The sequence below is a fragment of the Aulonocara sp. 'chitande type north' Nkhata Bay genome, linkage group LG7 (genome assembly GCF_057382095.1).
Source record: "Aulonocara sp. 'chitande type north' Nkhata Bay isolate Kocher_YH1m ecotype deep benthic linkage group LG7, A_spYH_male_GT1.1, whole genome shotgun sequence".
NCBI lineage: Eukaryota > Metazoa > Chordata > Actinopteri > Cichliformes > Cichlidae > Aulonocara > Aulonocara sp. 'chitande type north' Nkhata Bay.
Window position 1 is genome coordinate 18,989,446 of NC_141350.1, and position 18,349 is coordinate 19,007,794.

Consider the following 18,349-nt stretch of genomic DNA (forward strand, 5'->3'; position numbering starts at 1 on the left):
TGAAAGTAATGTGACCATGTTGCTTTCTGACGGCAGACAGATTGAAACTCACTGTGGGCATCTTTTTACTCAGTTTACGTGCCTCCGAACCTTTTATAGATACTGTGCAAAGTATCATTTAAGTTTGCTTTTCTTTCTAAAATATTTTTGTGTTGTAATTAGGATTTACTTATATTACCTATTTTTTTCTTTTAACAATAAAAACAGAAATAATTGTAATTTCATTCAATCTAAATGGGAGGCAAAGATAAAAGCAGTTTGATGGCAAGAAGAACAGTTACATATTGATAAGTCCTGAAGAAACATAGCAGCCTTTCACATGCAATGTTTTGTGACATTAGCAAACAGTAAGGTGCACCATACAGTCACCGACCACTGCATTAGGTACACTTCTTCAGTTGCTCATTGACACAAATATCTAATCAGCCAATTACATGATAACAACTCAGTGTATTTAGACGCGTTAAAGACATCCTGTTGAAGTTGAAGCATCAGAATTGGAAAGAAAGGTGATTTAAGTGACTTTGAACTTCTCATAGTTGTTCACGGCAGAAGGACTTGTGTTTCAGAAGGCTCTGAGTATTTCAGAAGCTGAAGCTGACCAACTAGGATTTTTCCACACATTCGTCTATAGCAGGGGTCTCCAATTTAAATGAGTTGTGGGCCACTGCTGGCACTGTCATCTCACTGAAGGGCCACTTTAGTGTTCAAATAGTACAAAAACAAACAAACAAACAAGAAAACACCCACAAACATTTCCAAAAATTTAGTGTTTTGTTTGTTTGTTTGTTTGTTTTGGGGGTTTTTATGTTCAATATAATTACTTTTTCTGGGATTAATTAAGTATTCCGATTGAATCTGATTAATAAATGTCACATTGGGTGGCATTTTAAACTATTATCCTGGTTTTGACTTTAAAGACTTCTTTTGATATAATAGCACAAAAACAAACAAACAAGAAAACACCCACAAATATTTCCCAAAATGTAGTGGTTTTTTGTTTGTTTGTTTGTTTGTTTGTTTTTTTTTGGGGGGGGGGGGGGGGTTACACTTTTTTTTTTTTACATGAGCTCGACAAAATGAGCCAGAAGATTGGAAAAATGTTGCTTTGTCTGACGAGTCCCCATTTCTGCTGTCACATTCAGATGGTTAGGGTCAGAACAACATGAAAGCAAGGAGCCATCGTGTCTTGTATCGGCAGTTAAGGCTGCTGCTGGTTGTGTTATGGTGTGTCATATTCTCTTGCCACACTTTGGGCCTCTTAGTATCAGCTGAACATCATCATCAAGCATCACAATTTAGTGGTGGGCGTTATGGACGGCCTTTGGGGGTCCAGAACTGTCCAAGAAGATCACTGTGCCCACTAATCAGAATTTTAAGCATGACCCTACCGGAAGTAGTGATGAGCACATTCTGCGCTCACAACGGTCAACGGCCCCGGTGTTTGGTGAGTTCATCAATCCACGAGAGAAAGTGTCTCTGTTTCCTGCTGTAAGATATGTGTTTTTGCACGTTTACTGCTGTGGCTACAGTGCACTATCCATGTATGAGTGTATCACTGTATGATGCATGGTGTGGCTTGAAGTGGCTAGTTTGTCCTTCGGTTTGTTGTGTAGCCTGTAAAGGTGGTCCACTGTATGCTTAGTACGCCTTTAGCACCGAGTCCTGTACTAATGTGTAAAATGTAAATTTAACGGCTCTTACATGCATTTTAGTTATAACCTCTGTGTTTTTTACAGCTCTGGCTGTGTATTATTTTATGGCACAGCCAGTTTTAAATTGAACTCTATTTTCTTCGGCAATATTGCCTACATTGATCGTTGCGCCATTGCGCCTATGACACGTTGCACAACGGCGCCGTGGCTTAGTTGGTTAAAGCGCCTGTCTAGTAAACAGGAGATCCTGGGTTCGAATCCCAGCGGTGCCTTTTCGGCGCGCCAGGAGAAAGCTTCATGCTGCAGTCGTGTCATTAAAGCACCTCTTTGTTAACAAACACAGAGAGCTGATGTCAGGGAGCATGGAGAGCTTATGAAACAGTTTAATTCACCAGAATACCAAATCATGTGATTATAGCTGATTTTGGAAAATATTAACATTCCCACAAATCATCTGTAGGTCCATAAAAAGAAGAAATATCCAGTGACTGTTGATGTCAGAGGTCAAAGGAGAATGGCCAACTGCTTTGAGCTGATAGGTAGGCAAGAGTAATTTACTACTCACTACAATCAAGACATGCAGAAGAGTATCTCTGAACACACAACATGTTGAACCTTGAAGCAGATGAGCTACACCAGCTGAAGATCACTACCGGTGCCACTCCTGTCAGCGGAGTGTAGGAAACTGAGGCTAAAATTCCCATAAGCTCACTGTGATTGAGCGACAGGAGACTGACAAAATGTTATGGCTCAGGTTGATGGTGATGGTGTAACAGTAGGGGATATTTTCCTAGAGCACTTTGGGCCACTTCGTACCAACCATGCTTTACTGTAATGTCAGCATACTTGAATATTGTTCCCGACTTGATCCCTCATAAAGGGATGGACCTGGCTGAAATAATCTCAAACTGATTCCCTGAACATAACAGTGAGTTCATGGTGTCCACCGTCACCAGTCGCATCATGGATTAACATGGATTACAACCCACTTTACCTGGGTTGGGATCCATTAAAGTGGGTTGGAATCCGTCCTTTTTTAACCAAGGATTTAAATCCTTGGTTAAAAACCAAGGATTTAAATCCTTGGTTAATAAAAGAATCAATCTCTTCTTCAAAGAGTGATCTGGCCAAGAGGAGAACATAGACTGTAACAACAATCATACACAAATACAGCCGACACCTCGTACTAGCATGTGAACACGCAATAACATAGCAAGTACATTATGAAGGTTTTTTTTTTCAAATGAGATGTCTGCTTATATGCTGTATTTTTATGAACTACCAGCAGTTCGGTTCAGCTCCTCATTCCAATCATTTAACATTATTCCCTGAATGAACACCATCACTACCAGTGTGTATTACACAAAAGCTTATACGGTTCTAATAAATATATTTTCCATTTTAAACTGCATTTATTTATTTATTTTTCTGTTCCTGAGGGAAAAAAAACAACTCCAAAATAAGATGCTGTTACACCCAGAGTATTTTGTGTGTCGCTGGTCCGCGTAGGTCTGCTTGCAGACCCCTGTTTGAAACGACAGAGGGCGTGCATGTCATCGATCGGCAGAGGGGTTAGTGTGAGTGAGAGAGTGATTCTGAGACACTCAGGGGGACCTGGCTGCTGCTGCTGCCGCCGTGCTGCCCGCTCCTGCTGAGGGAAGAGGAGGAAACATGAGCTCCAGGAAAGGTGCGTATAACTCATCCTCCAACTTAGCTACGCTAACCCACTCCTGGTGGCGGAAGTTATGGGTGTACGTAGCCCTTGAGGGTATGCTAAACGCCATCCAGCCTCGTTGATGATGTGTGATTGTTCTCTCTCCCCCACCGCCACCTTTCCTCCTACACCCTTCCCCGGACTCGTCTGTGCCTGTGAATGAATGTAACCTCGGACCGGCAGTGATGGCCATCCAGGCTAGAAAGAGGAGGCCGAAGGGGAAGAAGGATAAAGCGGGTCACCATCGCAGGTAAGCGGGGCGGCAGCGGGGAAGTGTGGACGTGAAGTGTTTGTTTACTGACAGCGGGTCCCTCTCTGTGTGACACAAGCGCTGCTGCCGGTGCGTCGGCGGTATGACCGTGGACATATGGCACGGGCTGGTATTTTCATCTACAGGCGGGGTCCCGTGGAGTGTTTCGAGTTACCACTTACATTATATGTGGACGGTGTGGTCCCCGGGTCTCCACCTGATTCCCCCAAAACGACTGGGTCCTGCACCGCTTACAGCCTGCACATACTCGTGTAGTTTATTTTGCATGCCTGAGCTTCCAGCACAGATGGTTTCTTGGTAGATTTTTTTAAAACTAGGGTTTCAAAGCGAGGATTGACAGATGTCACGGCTCAATTCCGTTTTATTTTTTAGCGATGGCAGCACCAGACTGGCACGGAGTAAACGCCCACTTACATCGCCTAACCCGTGTGGGGAGTCTCTGGCATGGTGTTATGTAACTTTTCTTGGCTCTCCCGGTGCGTTGTTTCCTGGTTTTGCCAGGCAGCTTTACGGTATGGGTGCACGCGCAGTTCGGCGTGATTTTGCCGGCGTGAGTAGTTGCAACCGAGGCTGGCGTGCCAGCAGCGCAGTGGCTGCGTAAAGTGCATGTGAATTGGAGTGGAGAGAGTGGGGGGCTTTCTTCATGGCGTTACGCTATTGGAGCGACGTCACCAGCAGCCGAAGAAGGCATCAATTAGGTGATACCAACGGTGCAGACACCCCAGGGTGGCTGCTGGTGGCTGGAATGTGCTGGAATGTCCCAAACACCTGGACAGTCATAGTGAAACCAGATGTGCGCAAAAATAGACGTTTATAAAGGCAGATGTTCCAAGAAAATAGAGAACAGACTCCATAATTGTCTTGTAAATAAAACATGACTCATGCAATGGCCCTACAGGTGTCCTGTAATGGATGCTGGCTCGCCTTTAGCCCTTTAAATGCTGCAATGGTGAAAGGACCTAAACTACCCCCCCCCCCCCAATCCATACACACACACACACACAACAACAACAACAACAAAAACCAACAAAAAAACCCTGAAAAGAACCCCTCCACTCTGTAGCTAGCATTGTAGCTAGCATTTTTCTTTGGAGGCTAATCAACAATAATATTCCTCAAAATTCAGTAGATCCCCCCCCCCCCCCCCCCCCCCCAAATATAAGAACATAAAAGCAGTATATTACAACATTGAGATACTGCAACAACAAAATATTTGCTCAATAAACTGCTCAGACAATGCATTAGTTATTAAAAAATATTTGGCTATTATCAGCTCACTAACAGATGTGACAGCAGTTGTTTGTTTTAATGTAATGCGTTCCCCTCAAAAATACCTTCATTATGTGATATAAATTTCTAAATTAGTTACTTTTATGTTTCTAAATGAATTTCTAAACGAACTACACTTTTATGGCATTGATATCTGGAAGAAACACAATATATAAACAAACTATTTATTTTAAAAAAAGAATTTAGCTGAGTTCCTTTGCACTCTGACCTGTAGAATATCCCTTTAGAGATGCTGCAGTTATGTAATACTTTCAATACTTGGCGATCAAGAAACCCTGACGCTTGATTAAATGTGGTTAATTTTTGATCACACTGTGTGAAGTGTTAAGTGTGCCTCAAACATGTTTTGGCACATCTGTGCTTCAGTTTATGGTTACATATCAGATTACGCAGGTGCCAGTTCCTGAATCTGGCGTGCTATTATTGACTGATTTACTGCCAGCGCTTCTTTATTAAACTTTAGTTGTAAAAGTGTGAAAAGCATGTATTTTTACATGCTTACAGTAGGTTTTTGCATTTCTGATCATTTCTGATTTCAAAAAAAGCTGACATGGTGAAATTATTTTCACTAATGTAGTTTATCATACAGGTCATCAGTTCCACAGTTTATATTCTCTATCAGGGTGAATGATTGATAACAAGCTTTATAAAATATAGAACAGTTTTGACAGTATACACTGCAGCTTGATGATGGTGTAGAGCAGCACATTCCTTTAGTACAACAGCCAAAAAAGAAAAAAAATGTATGAGCACAACAGCCTAAATAACAGGAAATGGCACAAAGTGCTTTGCATTTGATATCATCAGATTGCACTATACAGGAATATATTAGAGGAACAAAGAGTCAATAGGGAAATAAACACTGGGAATTACATGGCAAGGATAAACATAGGAATAAAATAAACATGGACTTTACACACCATTTAAAAAAAACTTTGAACGAACTAAAAGCAAGGATTAAAAAACCATGAGTCTTTAAATTCAGATTATTATAGATATGATTTGAAATGGGATATTATTCCAAAGTCTGGAGGCAGAATGTGTTATAAGCAGATCAGAAATGTAATGTGGGGCTAACCCATTAATGGCTTAAAAAACAAAGAGTAAAAATGTAGAAACACCTCTTTTTTTCACTAGTAATCAGCGAGCCAGAAAAGATGTTCTGCATTATAGTTGTCCAGTCGAGAAATAATAAATGCATGGATTATTGTGCTGAGGTCTACTGGGGATAACAATGACTTTACTTTTGCAATATATCTAAGATGGTAAAAGCTGCCTTTCACAGCCTTTTTTCTCTTGTTTATTAAAATTCAATAAACTGTCAATAAAACACGTAGATCTGTAAGCTGATTTTGAAAATTAGCACACAGAAGACCAAGAGTAGAGCTGATACTGGAAACTAAGCTGGTCCAAAAATGATCACTTCACTTTTCTTATCATTCATCTGAATGATATTCATTGGCATCTAGGATCTGATGTTCTCCACACAGCTGAACAGGTTCTTCAACCAACCATTCTTTGTGAAACGAGTAGGTAAGGTTGTGTGTCATCTGCATAACAGCAAGATGCAATCTTATTTTTTTTAAAAATCGAGCCGAGGGAAAGCATGTGTAAATAAGAGAGGTCCCATAGTGGAGCCTGTGTGGATGTAATAGGGTACTGGAGCAGAGGTAGATGAGCAATTTCCTATCTTGACTGACAAGCTTCTGTCTCTTAAATAAGAGCTAAATTGTTTTATAAAATAAAAACTAAACGAAAGAAGGAGCTCTGTTAAAAAAAATTGAGCTAATTAAGTACAAATGTTAATAAAAAGAGCAAGATTACCATAATTATTAATAAAATGAGAACAGATTTTGCTAAAGGAAAATATTTGAAAGCGAAATAAAACAAGGAAATATTAGAAGGTATTAAAGTGAGTCAGCAAACAAAGTGTCAGAGTGAAATTAAAATATATAAATGTAAACTGTTTGATCCCTGACGTCTGTCAGAAGCAGTTATGTCTTTATCTCACTGTCTGTGTCTCTTGATCTTGTGCTCTTTCTCTCACGTGGTGTTTTTAAAAAAATAGGTCACACATGCATCCATCCATTTATTCATACAACCATTTATCCATCCCTGTAATGAGATGCTTATTCAGGTCAGGGTCACAGTTGAATCAAAGTAAGCTCATACACAGACTCTCAAGCACAATCACAGTCTCTCTCTCGGTTTCTCTTTGGTAGATTTACACTCCTGTTTAAATGGCGTTTTCATGGACTTTTATCCACATCCATTCCCATCTTCTGTCTTCTGCCGTTTGAGATGGGCTTTTCTGTTTAGAAACCACAACAACTCACATACACTCACAAACACACCTTTTATCTTGAGCCTTAATAACGTAGATAAATAGTAAAATTTCATTTGTGCTACTTTTATGTAAGCAGTGCGTTGTCACTTGACTTTGATGTCTTTGAAATTTAAGCAGATACAGCGTCCTTTGTTTGAACTAATTCAAGTGGAAACATAAGCAAGGACAGGAAGGTTTGTATAAAAAGGACCCAGCGGTGAGGTTACGAGGTGTTTATGGTTGTACCAAATTTGAAACTGAGACCAAGTATTCAGCACAGTGATCCACAATCAGGGCAGCATGGTGTTTAACACTGTTACCTTACAGCAAGAAGGCCCTGATGTTTAAATCTGCCATCTGGCCTTTCTGTGTGGAGCTTGCATGTTCTCCCCGGATACTCTGGCTTCCTCTCACAGTCCAAAGACATAGAGTTAGGTTAATTGGTGATTCTTAATTGCCAACAGGTGTGAATATGAGTGTGAATCCTCTCTGTCTTATTTTTGTGACAGAGGGGTGACCTGTCCAGGGTGTACTCCGCCTCTCAGCCTATGGCAGCTTGGATAGACTACTACTGTTTCCGTCTAGCCGCTGGTGGGGTTTTCTCTGTATCAGTCTGTGTCCTTAAGAGAAACATGACACTTTCAAGAAATAGATGTCTGGGTTATCCTGTTAAGTTGTCTGTCTCTCTGTCCGTTTAACACTGCCTGTTAACATTGCGAATGAGCAAGACTGATAACATTTACTGCTTATCTCCCACATTAACCTTATCATTTTATTATTAGCCATAGCTGCTAGCTGCTACCTTAATGATAACAGACAGCTGGTGTGGCTACAGGGTCACTGCTATTAGTGTTGTTAACGCCAACTTCTTCAGCTGCTAGTGAGATGAGGGGCCGTGTGTCTCCCTCTCTGGTGGTAAAAAGAGTAAAAAGGGACAAATATACTTATAATCAAAAGAGTGTTAATTATTATTATTTATTATTATTGACATAAGTATTTGTAGGGTCCCTTAACGGCTGCACTGCAACGTTTTACAGCCTTTATTATGAGATTATGAGATGTATTCATGCATTTTCTTTGTGTGTTTCACTTGATGCACAGGAGTGTTTTTTGCACTTTCCACAGATCAGTTATCAGTTATAAGGCAAGGCTTAACCTTTTTTTTTACTATCACAGTCTGTGGGGCAGTATGAGTTAGCCGTCTTTATTTATTTATTATTTTTGGCAGTCATAATCGCTGGCAAATCAGATGCAAAGTCGACCCTTTCTGTATCTTAGCCTTATAATATGCAGACTGAAATAAGTAGTAGAATCATTGTCAGTCTTCTTAAATAAATTAATGTTGGTCTTAAAGATGTTTGTGATCAAATACCTGCAAAAGATCTTAGCTTCAGCTGTATGTTGTCGTTGGTGCAACTCTCGTTTGCTATCAGTCTCAACTAGGTGAACTAGGTCAGGATTACCAATACATGTCAATTTGTTTGTGTTAAGTGTAGCCTTACAGTGGAAGTCTTATTTATTTGAAAAACATATACAGCGGAAGGAAAATACATGCATTTAACTTTAAGGCAGTATAAACTATCTGTTTAAAGACTTTATTTACTGCACTTCATTATGGTCTTTTAATGGACGATGTCCATCTCGCTGTTTGTCTTTCACTGTTGATCAGATACTGACAGGAGGAATGTTGCAATTCAGCAATGCATTTGAGACTTTTGTCTTCTCATTGACTCAGAAACAAATATGTGCATATTTTTTTCACACAAAACCATGATGTGTGAGAAACCACATGCTCAGTGTTGCTTTGATGTTTAAAGACCATCAACACAAGAACTGGCTCAGTCACATGTTTGAGTGAATTGCTCGGCGCAGCGTATTTGTGGAGCAAAGAAACCGATGTATTGGCCTTGCAGCTACAACTCTGGCCTTCAAAGTCTTTTCCAAGCTTTTATCACTTGTCATGTACCAGGCCTGCCTGGCCAATGCGAACACAGTGCTATTATTTATTGGATTTATCCATTAACGCAACACAGTATTGACTACGTGTGTGTGTGTGTGTGTGTGCATGTGTGTGTGAAAATGTGAGACGTCTGTAGGTGGATATACTTTCATATTGGTTGCAGACTAAAGAAAGTTCACACTAAGTTCAAGTTTTTATCATCTGGATTTTGCTTTTGTGGCCCTTTGAGGTTCAGGTTATCAAATGAACAGAGTAACCCGATCTTACTGTTTTCTTTGATCAGCAGTTTTTCCTTTCTTTTAGCCTGACTGATTGGACTACTGGTTTTCTGTGTGTGAGAAAGATGGATAGTGGAGTCTTGAAAGTTTTCTTGTATTGACTTTGTTCACTAATTTGACTTTTTCTCACCCAAATCAGGCCCAGGTCAGAGAACAAAGATGCAGGACTTTTTTGTGTGCAGGGTCTAGATTACCAGATTGTGGAGCAGTATAACTTTAAAAAAGAAAAAAGTTCTTATAGCAGATCTGGTACTCTTACTATTGATTAATCTGTCAAGTGCTTGTAATATATGTCTAATCAATTCACAGTTTCTTAAAGTATAAACCCATTATTGTCGTTATAAAGCCATTATAACTAGGAGTGGGGGAAACAAATACGAGTGCATAGTACAGGATAATAGCGTGCTATTTTGTGTTGCAGTATTGTATTGATAGATGGACACCAAATGTTGATCTTTTATTAAATAAATGTGTGCTCAGGGTATACTATGAACATGCTCCTCCATCCTGTGATAAGGTTAGACGAGAAAAATGAAATTAAAGCTGCTCAGCTGGAAAAAAACACACTTAGCTTGACAAACTGCCTCCTAATTCAGTCAAAGTAATGGCTCAGTCACAAAAGTAAAAACAGACAAGCGACCTCCTTGCATCAACAAAAACGTCGGTGGCTGCCTGGTGATTGTATAGAATTTTTTCCCGTTCTGTGACCGATTGCACCTTGCGGTGATTAAATGGTTGCCTAGAATTTGAGGGTGTTTGCACATTCATAACTACTCTTGATTGCAAGGGGATTGTGCAGGTTGCCTGATATAAGGCAACCTTTTTGCAACAGTTACAGTCTGATGTGCACTGCAATCACTCTCAGAGAGTTAGTTAAAGGTTTGCAAATAACTGCCTTCTAATTTATAAATGCAGCCAGACTGTCAATGTGTTGCTATCAGTCTGAATTAATCGTTGCCATTGAGCACAACTCAGCTGGTTGCACTGTGGTTGTGTTCCTTTGGAGCAGGAAGCTTCCTCATCACAAATGTAAAAGTGAAATGTACATTTCTGTCTATGTAGAGTGCAACAGATATGGGATTTTGAATGATTTGCTGCAGTTGTTTCCTGTATTATCAGAGACAGATTGGATGCAATTGCCAACTTGGCCCAATTCAATTGCAGACAGATATTAGACTGATTGTAGACTGATTCCATCTCACGGCAACATTTATAGCAGGGTTTAGTGACACTGTTCATACGGTTGAAAATCGCAGTTTAGCTTTGAACACCTAATTTGCTGTTGAAAAAAGGTGACAAATCCCAATATCAAATCTTCACAAGTAAGCAACAGGAGCAATTAAAATTTGAGATGTTGCTTCCAAGCTACCTGGAGAATTTAGTATGAAAATATCTGACACTAATTTACCATCGCTCAATAAATATTAGTGTAGTTGTTTTAAATCTTTTTAACTTATACCTGCTTACTCAGTTCAACTCTCTCTGTGTTATTAAGTCTAGACCATTGCCTAAAATAAACACCATCGGCTGAGAGTTGTTTGGAAGAAAGGCTGTGCAGAGTCGATGCCTAACTGGTGACTGCTGAATAATGATGTCATGTTGATTTACCCTGGGCCTGCCATTTGTTACTCACCAGTTTCACTGTATCCTGTGGCTTAAAGTTGCCTGGATTAAAATCGATCTGGCTGCATGCATTTTCTCACTGACTCTATAGACTGACTTTGCATGTTATCAGCAAAATGAGCTTGTTTAAGACAGGATAAACTCAGGGGCTTCACCGAGATAAGATAAATAAAGATCATCTCCCTTTAAACCAACTTTCTTCTGATTGACTGCCACTCTGCCCCGTTTTTATGACATCATAAAGGTCCAAGAATAGAAAAAAATTGCCAGTAAGCTTGTTAGAGGATGACCGAGCCTTTGCAAGTTTCAGCTGCTTGGGCTCATTGTGAATCACCTCTTTCATTAAGTGGAGCTGGATTAGCATACCAAGGCTTACAGGTTGTTGACTGTGAAAAGTGACTCCAGTATAATAGCATTCAGTAGTCATAACTTTTTTTTGTTTTTACAGACTGGCAATAGGGAATCTAAATGCTAATATTCTTATTGGGATGTACAGTGTTTATTCTCTGGTCTAAGGACACAAGATGAACTTGGAGTTTACTCAAATACAGTATGTAATGCATACAGAAAGGTTACATTTCAGTGTTATAACATGGAAGTATGAAAAAATAACCATTATTTACATAATGGGTGGCTGTAGTTCAGGAAGTAGAGCAGGTCATCTACTAATCCGAAGGTTGTTGGTTTGATCCCTGGCTGCTCCAGTTTGCATGCCAAGAAAGTGCACATAAACTTAAATTTGCAACCATCCCTGAAGAAGCATGACCTCAGTTATGATTTAGCACGGTCAGGCAAGATGCCGAACCCCAAGTTCCTCTCCTGTGCATCCATTGGAGTATGAATGTGTGTGAGATAGAAAGCACTTAGGCATAAAAAAGTGCACATGCAAATGGATGAAGGAGGCATGTAGTATAATGTGCTTTGAGTGCTCAAATAGAGTAGAAAGGCACTATATATGAACCAGTCCATTTATCATATTGAACATGCACATTCATTTCTATTTCAAATATTTTTTTTTTAAATATTTTCCCATTGTTAGATAGCAAGCGTGAAAGGAGATGACTAACCACTAGCCTAATAGTGCACACCCTGGTTCTTGTATTAAAGTTCACCAATGTCAGGCTGCTGTTATTCTGGTTTTCTTGGATATTTGCCATACCAGTGAATCTTGGGGAAAAAAAAGAATATATTGAAAGGTGTGTGTGTGTTTTATTGTTTAATGCAAAAAGATAAACTTTCATATAATCTATTCATTACACTTAAAGTGAAAATCTTTTTTATTCTAATTTTGATGATTATGGCTCATAGCTCATGAAAATCAGAAATCCAGCATCTCGAATTACAAGAATGTTTCCTTAGATCAAAAATGGATTTCTAATACATGTTCTAAAAATTAGATTCAGTTACACTTAGTTGGCATGTTTCCACAAATTACTGCGTCAGTGTGGAGTGGAGGCGATCTGCTTGTGGTGTTACTGAAGCCCAGGGTAGTCTGATAGCACTATTCAGCTTGTCTGTATTTTTGGGTTGGATGTTTCCCATCTTCCTCTTGACAATACTTTACAGATTCTCAGTGGGGTTCAGCTCAGTGGTGTCGGGTGGCTAATCAACAAGTAATAACATGGTCAGCAAACCATTTGGTTGTATTTTTGGCACTGTATGCAGGTGCTAAGTCCTGCGGGAAAAGAAAATCGGCATCTCCATAAAGCTTGTCAGCAGATGGAAGCGTGAAGTGCTCTCAAATCTCCCAGTTGACAGCTGCAATGACTTTAGACAGTGAAGCGACCATCACTGCCAGCAGCAGAGGACCCCAAATCATCACAACCTGTGTCAAACTCACACTGAACTTCAAACACCCTGGACTCTGAGCCTCTCCATTCTTCCTTCAGACTCTAGAACTTTGATCTCCAAATGCAATACAAAATGTATTTTCATCTGGAAAAAGGACTTTAAACCACTGTGGAACAGAAAACAAGTTTAATGCACTGCATCAGGTTAACTTTTCAAACTCAGAAGCCACGTCTGTGGGTAAACACTATATAGTATAATAGAAATCAACATAGTGGATAACACTGATTCAGATGATATTTTATTTTGGTGTATATTCAGCCTTTTAATGTTGAAAGCTTAGAGGTTCAAAAATATCAACAGATGATTTGTTTCTTCCCATAATGTTGATATATGAGATATTTTTATATTTATTATCCGTTTGTCTTATTTAAGATCAGCCTGCTATCATAATAAACAATATTTATACTACAAGTAATAAGCAAGAGTTATGGAGTGGACTTTCTACCTGTTAATAAACCTAATTGATTTTCTGGGGATGCCAGGAGACCATTCCTCTGTAGATGAACCCCAGTGGCTATGTGTCTCAGAGCTGTCCAATTATTCTAGGTTAGGAAGCAGTTGTGGGTTGATGACCTGTATGTAATGTGTTGTATAGATGTGTGAGAGAGAGCAGTCTTCTGGGAGGCAGATTTGTACAGCTCAGCTTCATCAATACTCTGGCCTGCCTGGGCGACTGGAGCTGAGAGCTGAGCATGTGAGCTGCATGTAGAAACAGGGAGAGAAAGAAATGCTGAGAACCATGCAGAAAGCTAGAGAGGTGGAGCAAAAAAATAATGGGAGAGCGTAAGCGAGGAGGGAAAGGGACCGCGAGGGTGAAAAGGAGAGCTTGTGTCTGGTCCACCAGTAGCAACAGAAAAGCCCAGGATGGAGAAAGTGAGTAAGGGAAGTGAGAGGGGGAATTAGAGGATGCCACAGGGTGGCTGCAGGCAGGAAATGAGGGTTTTAGTAAAAGCTGCTGTGCTGGCCACATGGGAGACAGCACACAGGTCAATGTAGACACAGACTGGAAAGCCCAGTATCTTCATTTACATACAGGCTGTCTCCATTAATACTGTATTTATGTATTATTTGTGCTGTTTCTCCAGAGTCAACGTTGTATAAGTTAGTTTCAGCTGCTCTCTTACTCCCAAGGGATCCAAAGTAGATAGCAGTCCATAGTTGATTTGGCAGGTGTTTGTGCTGGATGCCCTTCCTGGTGCAACACCCAACAGATTTGTGCCTCCTTCTGGGAGAACCGGGCATCTTTTTGTTAGGCGAATGTATAAACCAGAGTCTACGCCAAAAGATTAAAATGTGTTATTACCTTTTTTTTTCTTTTTAAAGCAGAATTAATTACCTACTGTCCATCATGGCCAGGCCCATCTAGCTATACAGCTCTTAGGAAGGAAAAGCCTTGAGTCATCCCTCTATAATTTCTTTCTCTATAATTTCTTTTTAATGTCTTTATATTTTGCTAGGAAAAGGAACTTTGACTGGAAAGTCACAGTCAAAGCCTTTATTCTTCAACACAGCCTGAGCTCTATTAGGAAAGTTTACTTGTAATTTCTTGAAAGAAATGAGCTCAGGAATAATTCTCCAGGCTTCTGAAGAATGAACCCTTTGCTAATCAGACACTTTCCCGATGGCACTGCATCACTGGCAGAAATGCAGTTCACACCATGACAGAGTCTCCGCCATGTTTTAGTGATGCTTCTGCCTTTTTCCATACATATTGACGATTTGAACCATAAATTTCAAATCTGGATTCATCACTCCATCAGACCTGTTGCTACTGACTGTTTAAAAATCAAAATCAGGCGGTCAGCACTGTTGCCTCACAGCAAGAAGGTTCTGGGTTCAAATCCACCATCTACTATTGCAGGGGTCAAAAGTACAACTTTGAAAGACCTTAACAAAGGCTTAATGAAAAAAAAGAAAAAGACGTTTGGGGGGAGCTGACTCGAGACTTTGACACACTACTTAAAAATTGGAAGAGGTCCATTTTTAAATATACAGTATCTGTTTTGGGGTCAAGATAAGGCAACACGTGAATGTCATGTAGAAAATGCAAACGCATTTCTTGTCATGTGCTGCTCGGCGTTGTGCTGTCTAAGAGACTGGCTATGCCGTCTCAACGGGTCATTCATTGTTACATACTGAATTGTAATATGATATTGGTTCTTTCCTCTGTAGTGTGTGTGTGTGAATGGAAACCATTTTCTCCCCGGTGGCCACAGTGGTTCTGTTATTGCTGACTGACAGAATAATTGAATGTAGAAGTAGGCGTTGGAGTAGGAACTCCTGCAAAGCAGCTCGCTCTTTCAACTCACCTTTTCAACTGCTATTAGTGGACAAAGTGTGTTGGGTTTCGATGCCTCTGATCCTCCCCTATGTTAAAGGGTTTTTTTTGGAGGGGGGGGTTGTTGCTTTTTTAAATTGTGACAGCAAGGCAACACTTGTGAGTTGACCACTGCTGCAATCGGTTGTAATTATATGAACTGCATCTCATCTAGTGGTTTGCTGCAGGGGGAATAAAGGGTGAATTTTGTTTTTCTGGCTGGTGGGAGTTTGAGCTCTTTAAAGATTTTCCTCCTGCTTTCCGGGAGCATTAGCCAGGAAAGCACAAGATCCGAGTAAATCTACCGAGTCGATCAGGCTGAATAAGGAGAGAAGAACAAGAGCGAATTAAAAGGAGGGATTCTCAACTTTAGTGTGTGTGGTCCAAATAGGATTTGCTCAGAGGCAAGGATTTGAGCCTCTCGTCTAATGCTCACAAAGCGTGGTCCAGCACCGCAGTTCCTCGCCAGTGGGTCATCACGTAAAGACTGAAGTCATTAATAGCGCATGTAATTCTGTGAGGGCAGCAGCTTATCACAGTTGGAGAGGTTGGAAACAGCATAGAGTCACTCTCCACTGCCACCTCCTGGCTAACTGGAAAGGAGGAGCTGCTTCTTATGAATAGCAGAAATTCTTTCTTCCTCAAAAAGTTACGATTATTATTGTTTTAGTCCTTTTTTTTGCATGCAGATACATCTGAAAGTGATGTTTCTCAGTGTAGTCTGTCTGAGAAATACATACCTCATTAGAGATTAGATGAAAAATAAGACTTGTGAAGACAGAACCTGATCTGGTTCACAGCTTTATTTCCCCTTTTTAAAAAGTGTAACATATGCTGCCATTTGGGTGTTTCTCCTCACAAGCTAAATTAAAATGCAGGTTCTGCATACTGTGCACTCTACAGCCTCTCAAGGCATAGTTAATTTCTCAGAGCCGTGTTTTGACATGGTTAGCCATGAAAATGTATCGGAATTGTATTCTAATGACTTTGTGTAGCTTTTTATTCTCTCTCATGCTGGTAGCAATTTAGGAACTATAAATAAAAAAATTTTTTTAGAATGCCCCCCTCCCCTGTATGTAGTTTGTATACAGCCAGGCCCCAACAACTCTCAAAAAGCACACAGGCCAGGCAGTATTTGGCCTGGAAATCAAAACCCAGCGCAAAAAACACCCCTGCAAATAACCCTTCCGCTAGCTTAATTACAGAAGGTACGAGGTTACAGTTGGAGGCAACTTTGATGAGTGCGTAAACATTTTTGTCAGTATTTTAAAAAACAAAAAAGAAATCTCTGGACTTGATTAGTTAGATGGGTTACTTAAAGACATCTTAGAGTAAAAAAAGGTTGCAGAATAATTGCAGAATATTTTGGCGAGTAAGTAGTAGTAAGTATCCCCAGCAGAAATCACAACCCTGAATTTCGCTGTCTCGCACCGTTTTTTGCAAACTGTTGTTGATGCCGTCTGTTAAACCCTGTGGTTCTAGATACAGCAGATCAACTAATGCCCAACCCCCTTTTTTTAAAGAATAGTCTGGCTCCTCCTATCGCTTCTTAGTGCTTGCTTGATAGCTTTTGCACAACATAAACCACACAGTGATTTAAAGTAATTGCCCCCTTTTTAAAAATAGGAAACGGCCAACCCAAAGCCTCATGGAAAATGTGATACAGCTTCAGTTAAAAGAAACTGCAAAAGCGATGATGATGAGATACCAAGATGCTGCTCGTACTGACAATGCGGTTGAGAGCACAACATATAAAATGTTTTTCTATTCCCTGATATATAATTACAGATAATATGTAGCATGTATGTAGAAGGGAGCAGAATCAATACTCATTTCTATGCTATTCAATTGCTTGTGTCTAGTGCACTCGCTGTTTGTGTTTGCAGTCTAGCCACAAGGTTATTTGTTTGCCCCGGTATCGCCTCAGCATACTAACCCACATCTCTGGAGAATGTGTGTATACTCATGTGTATTTGTGTGTCCTTCACAGTCTGTGCATCAGCGGGTTTCGATCAAGACTTCTGTTGCTATTGTAAACACTGAATAATTGGCCATACTGAGCAGTCTGGTGTCCTAATTTAGTGTGTCACCAAAAAACCTTCATAAGCATCTGTATAGTAGTGTATAGCTTGTATTTAGCAGTGTTGTCTTGAATAAATAGGTGGGAGGCAGTGTAGCTTATCCTTCACTCCACTGTAAGAAATTTAAACTACAGTTTTTTTATGTATATCTGCGAGTACAGCTGAAAGAGCCTATTTAGCAGGGGTGGAGGAAAGAATAGACACAGCTTAGTATTGTGATATTTTGTGTGATGTTATTGTATTGAAACATGGGCATCAAATGTTCAGATTTTATTAAATAAATTAAAATACTCGTGCAATACTATGAACAAGAGGGCTCATCTCATGCACCACCATCTGATGTAAACATGATTTAACTGGCTTAACTGGAAAAACCTTCCAAGACTGGACACACTTACCTTTTCACATTCTGCTACCGATTGTAACTCGTGGTGACTGAATGGCTGCCTAGAGCTTGGGGTGATGCACACTCGCGGTCACCTTTGATCGCAAGCCAATTGCATGGTTCGGCTGATAAGAAGCAACCTTTGTGCAAACAGTTGCAGTCTGACTTGGACTGACTGCAATCATCAGAGAGATTGTCAAAGGTTTGCAAATAACTTATTTGTTCTCTAATTTACAAATGCAGACAGACTGCCAGCATGTTCCCATTAGTCTGACTCGGCCTTTGTCAATGAACACAACTTTGGGCGACTCAACTGTTTGCGAGCTGGTTGTATTCTGGTTATATTCCTATAGATCGGAATTGCTCCCGAGCACAAATGTATTAAATGTTGTATTTCTGTCTGTGTGGAAAGCAGCATATATGGGATTTTTGAATTACTATATTATAACCTCTTAAATTGTTATTAATTTATGATTTATTATATTTTGTAGCAATTTTTTCTATTTAATTCTGATTTAGCTATATTCCTCTTGCTTAATTTCTCATTTTATTGTAGGTTGGTTATTGTTCAGGTTGCTCTAACATTTTTTAAGCAAGT

At 40.0% G+C, this 18,349-nt stretch overlaps 1 protein-coding gene and 1 non-coding gene across 6 annotated transcripts in view; both read left to right on the forward strand.

Moving 5' to 3' along the window:
* The first annotated feature begins 1,853 nt into the window (after nt 1-1,853).
* On the forward strand, nt 1,854-1,927 carry trnat-agu (transfer RNA threonine (anticodon AGU)). The gene has a single exon. It is a non-coding gene; the product is annotated as a tRNA-Thr (tRNA).
* A 188-nt stretch (nt 1,928-2,115) lies between these two features.
* The window catches only part of srpk2 (SRSF protein kinase 2), a 74,441-nt gene continuing 58,207 nt past the window's right edge, over nt 2,116-18,349 (forward strand). For all 5 annotated transcript variants that reach the window (XM_086299247.1, XM_086299248.1, XM_086299245.1 and 2 more), the window contains exons 1-3: nt 2,116-2,194; nt 3,165-3,342; nt 3,553-3,619. In XM_086299247.1, coding sequence (XP_086155373.1) covers nt 3,327-3,342; nt 3,553-3,619 — 83 coding nt within the window. In that variant the 5' untranslated portion in view covers nt 2,116-2,194; nt 3,165-3,326. The remainder of the gene's footprint in view (nt 2,195-3,164; nt 3,343-3,552; nt 3,620-18,349) is intronic.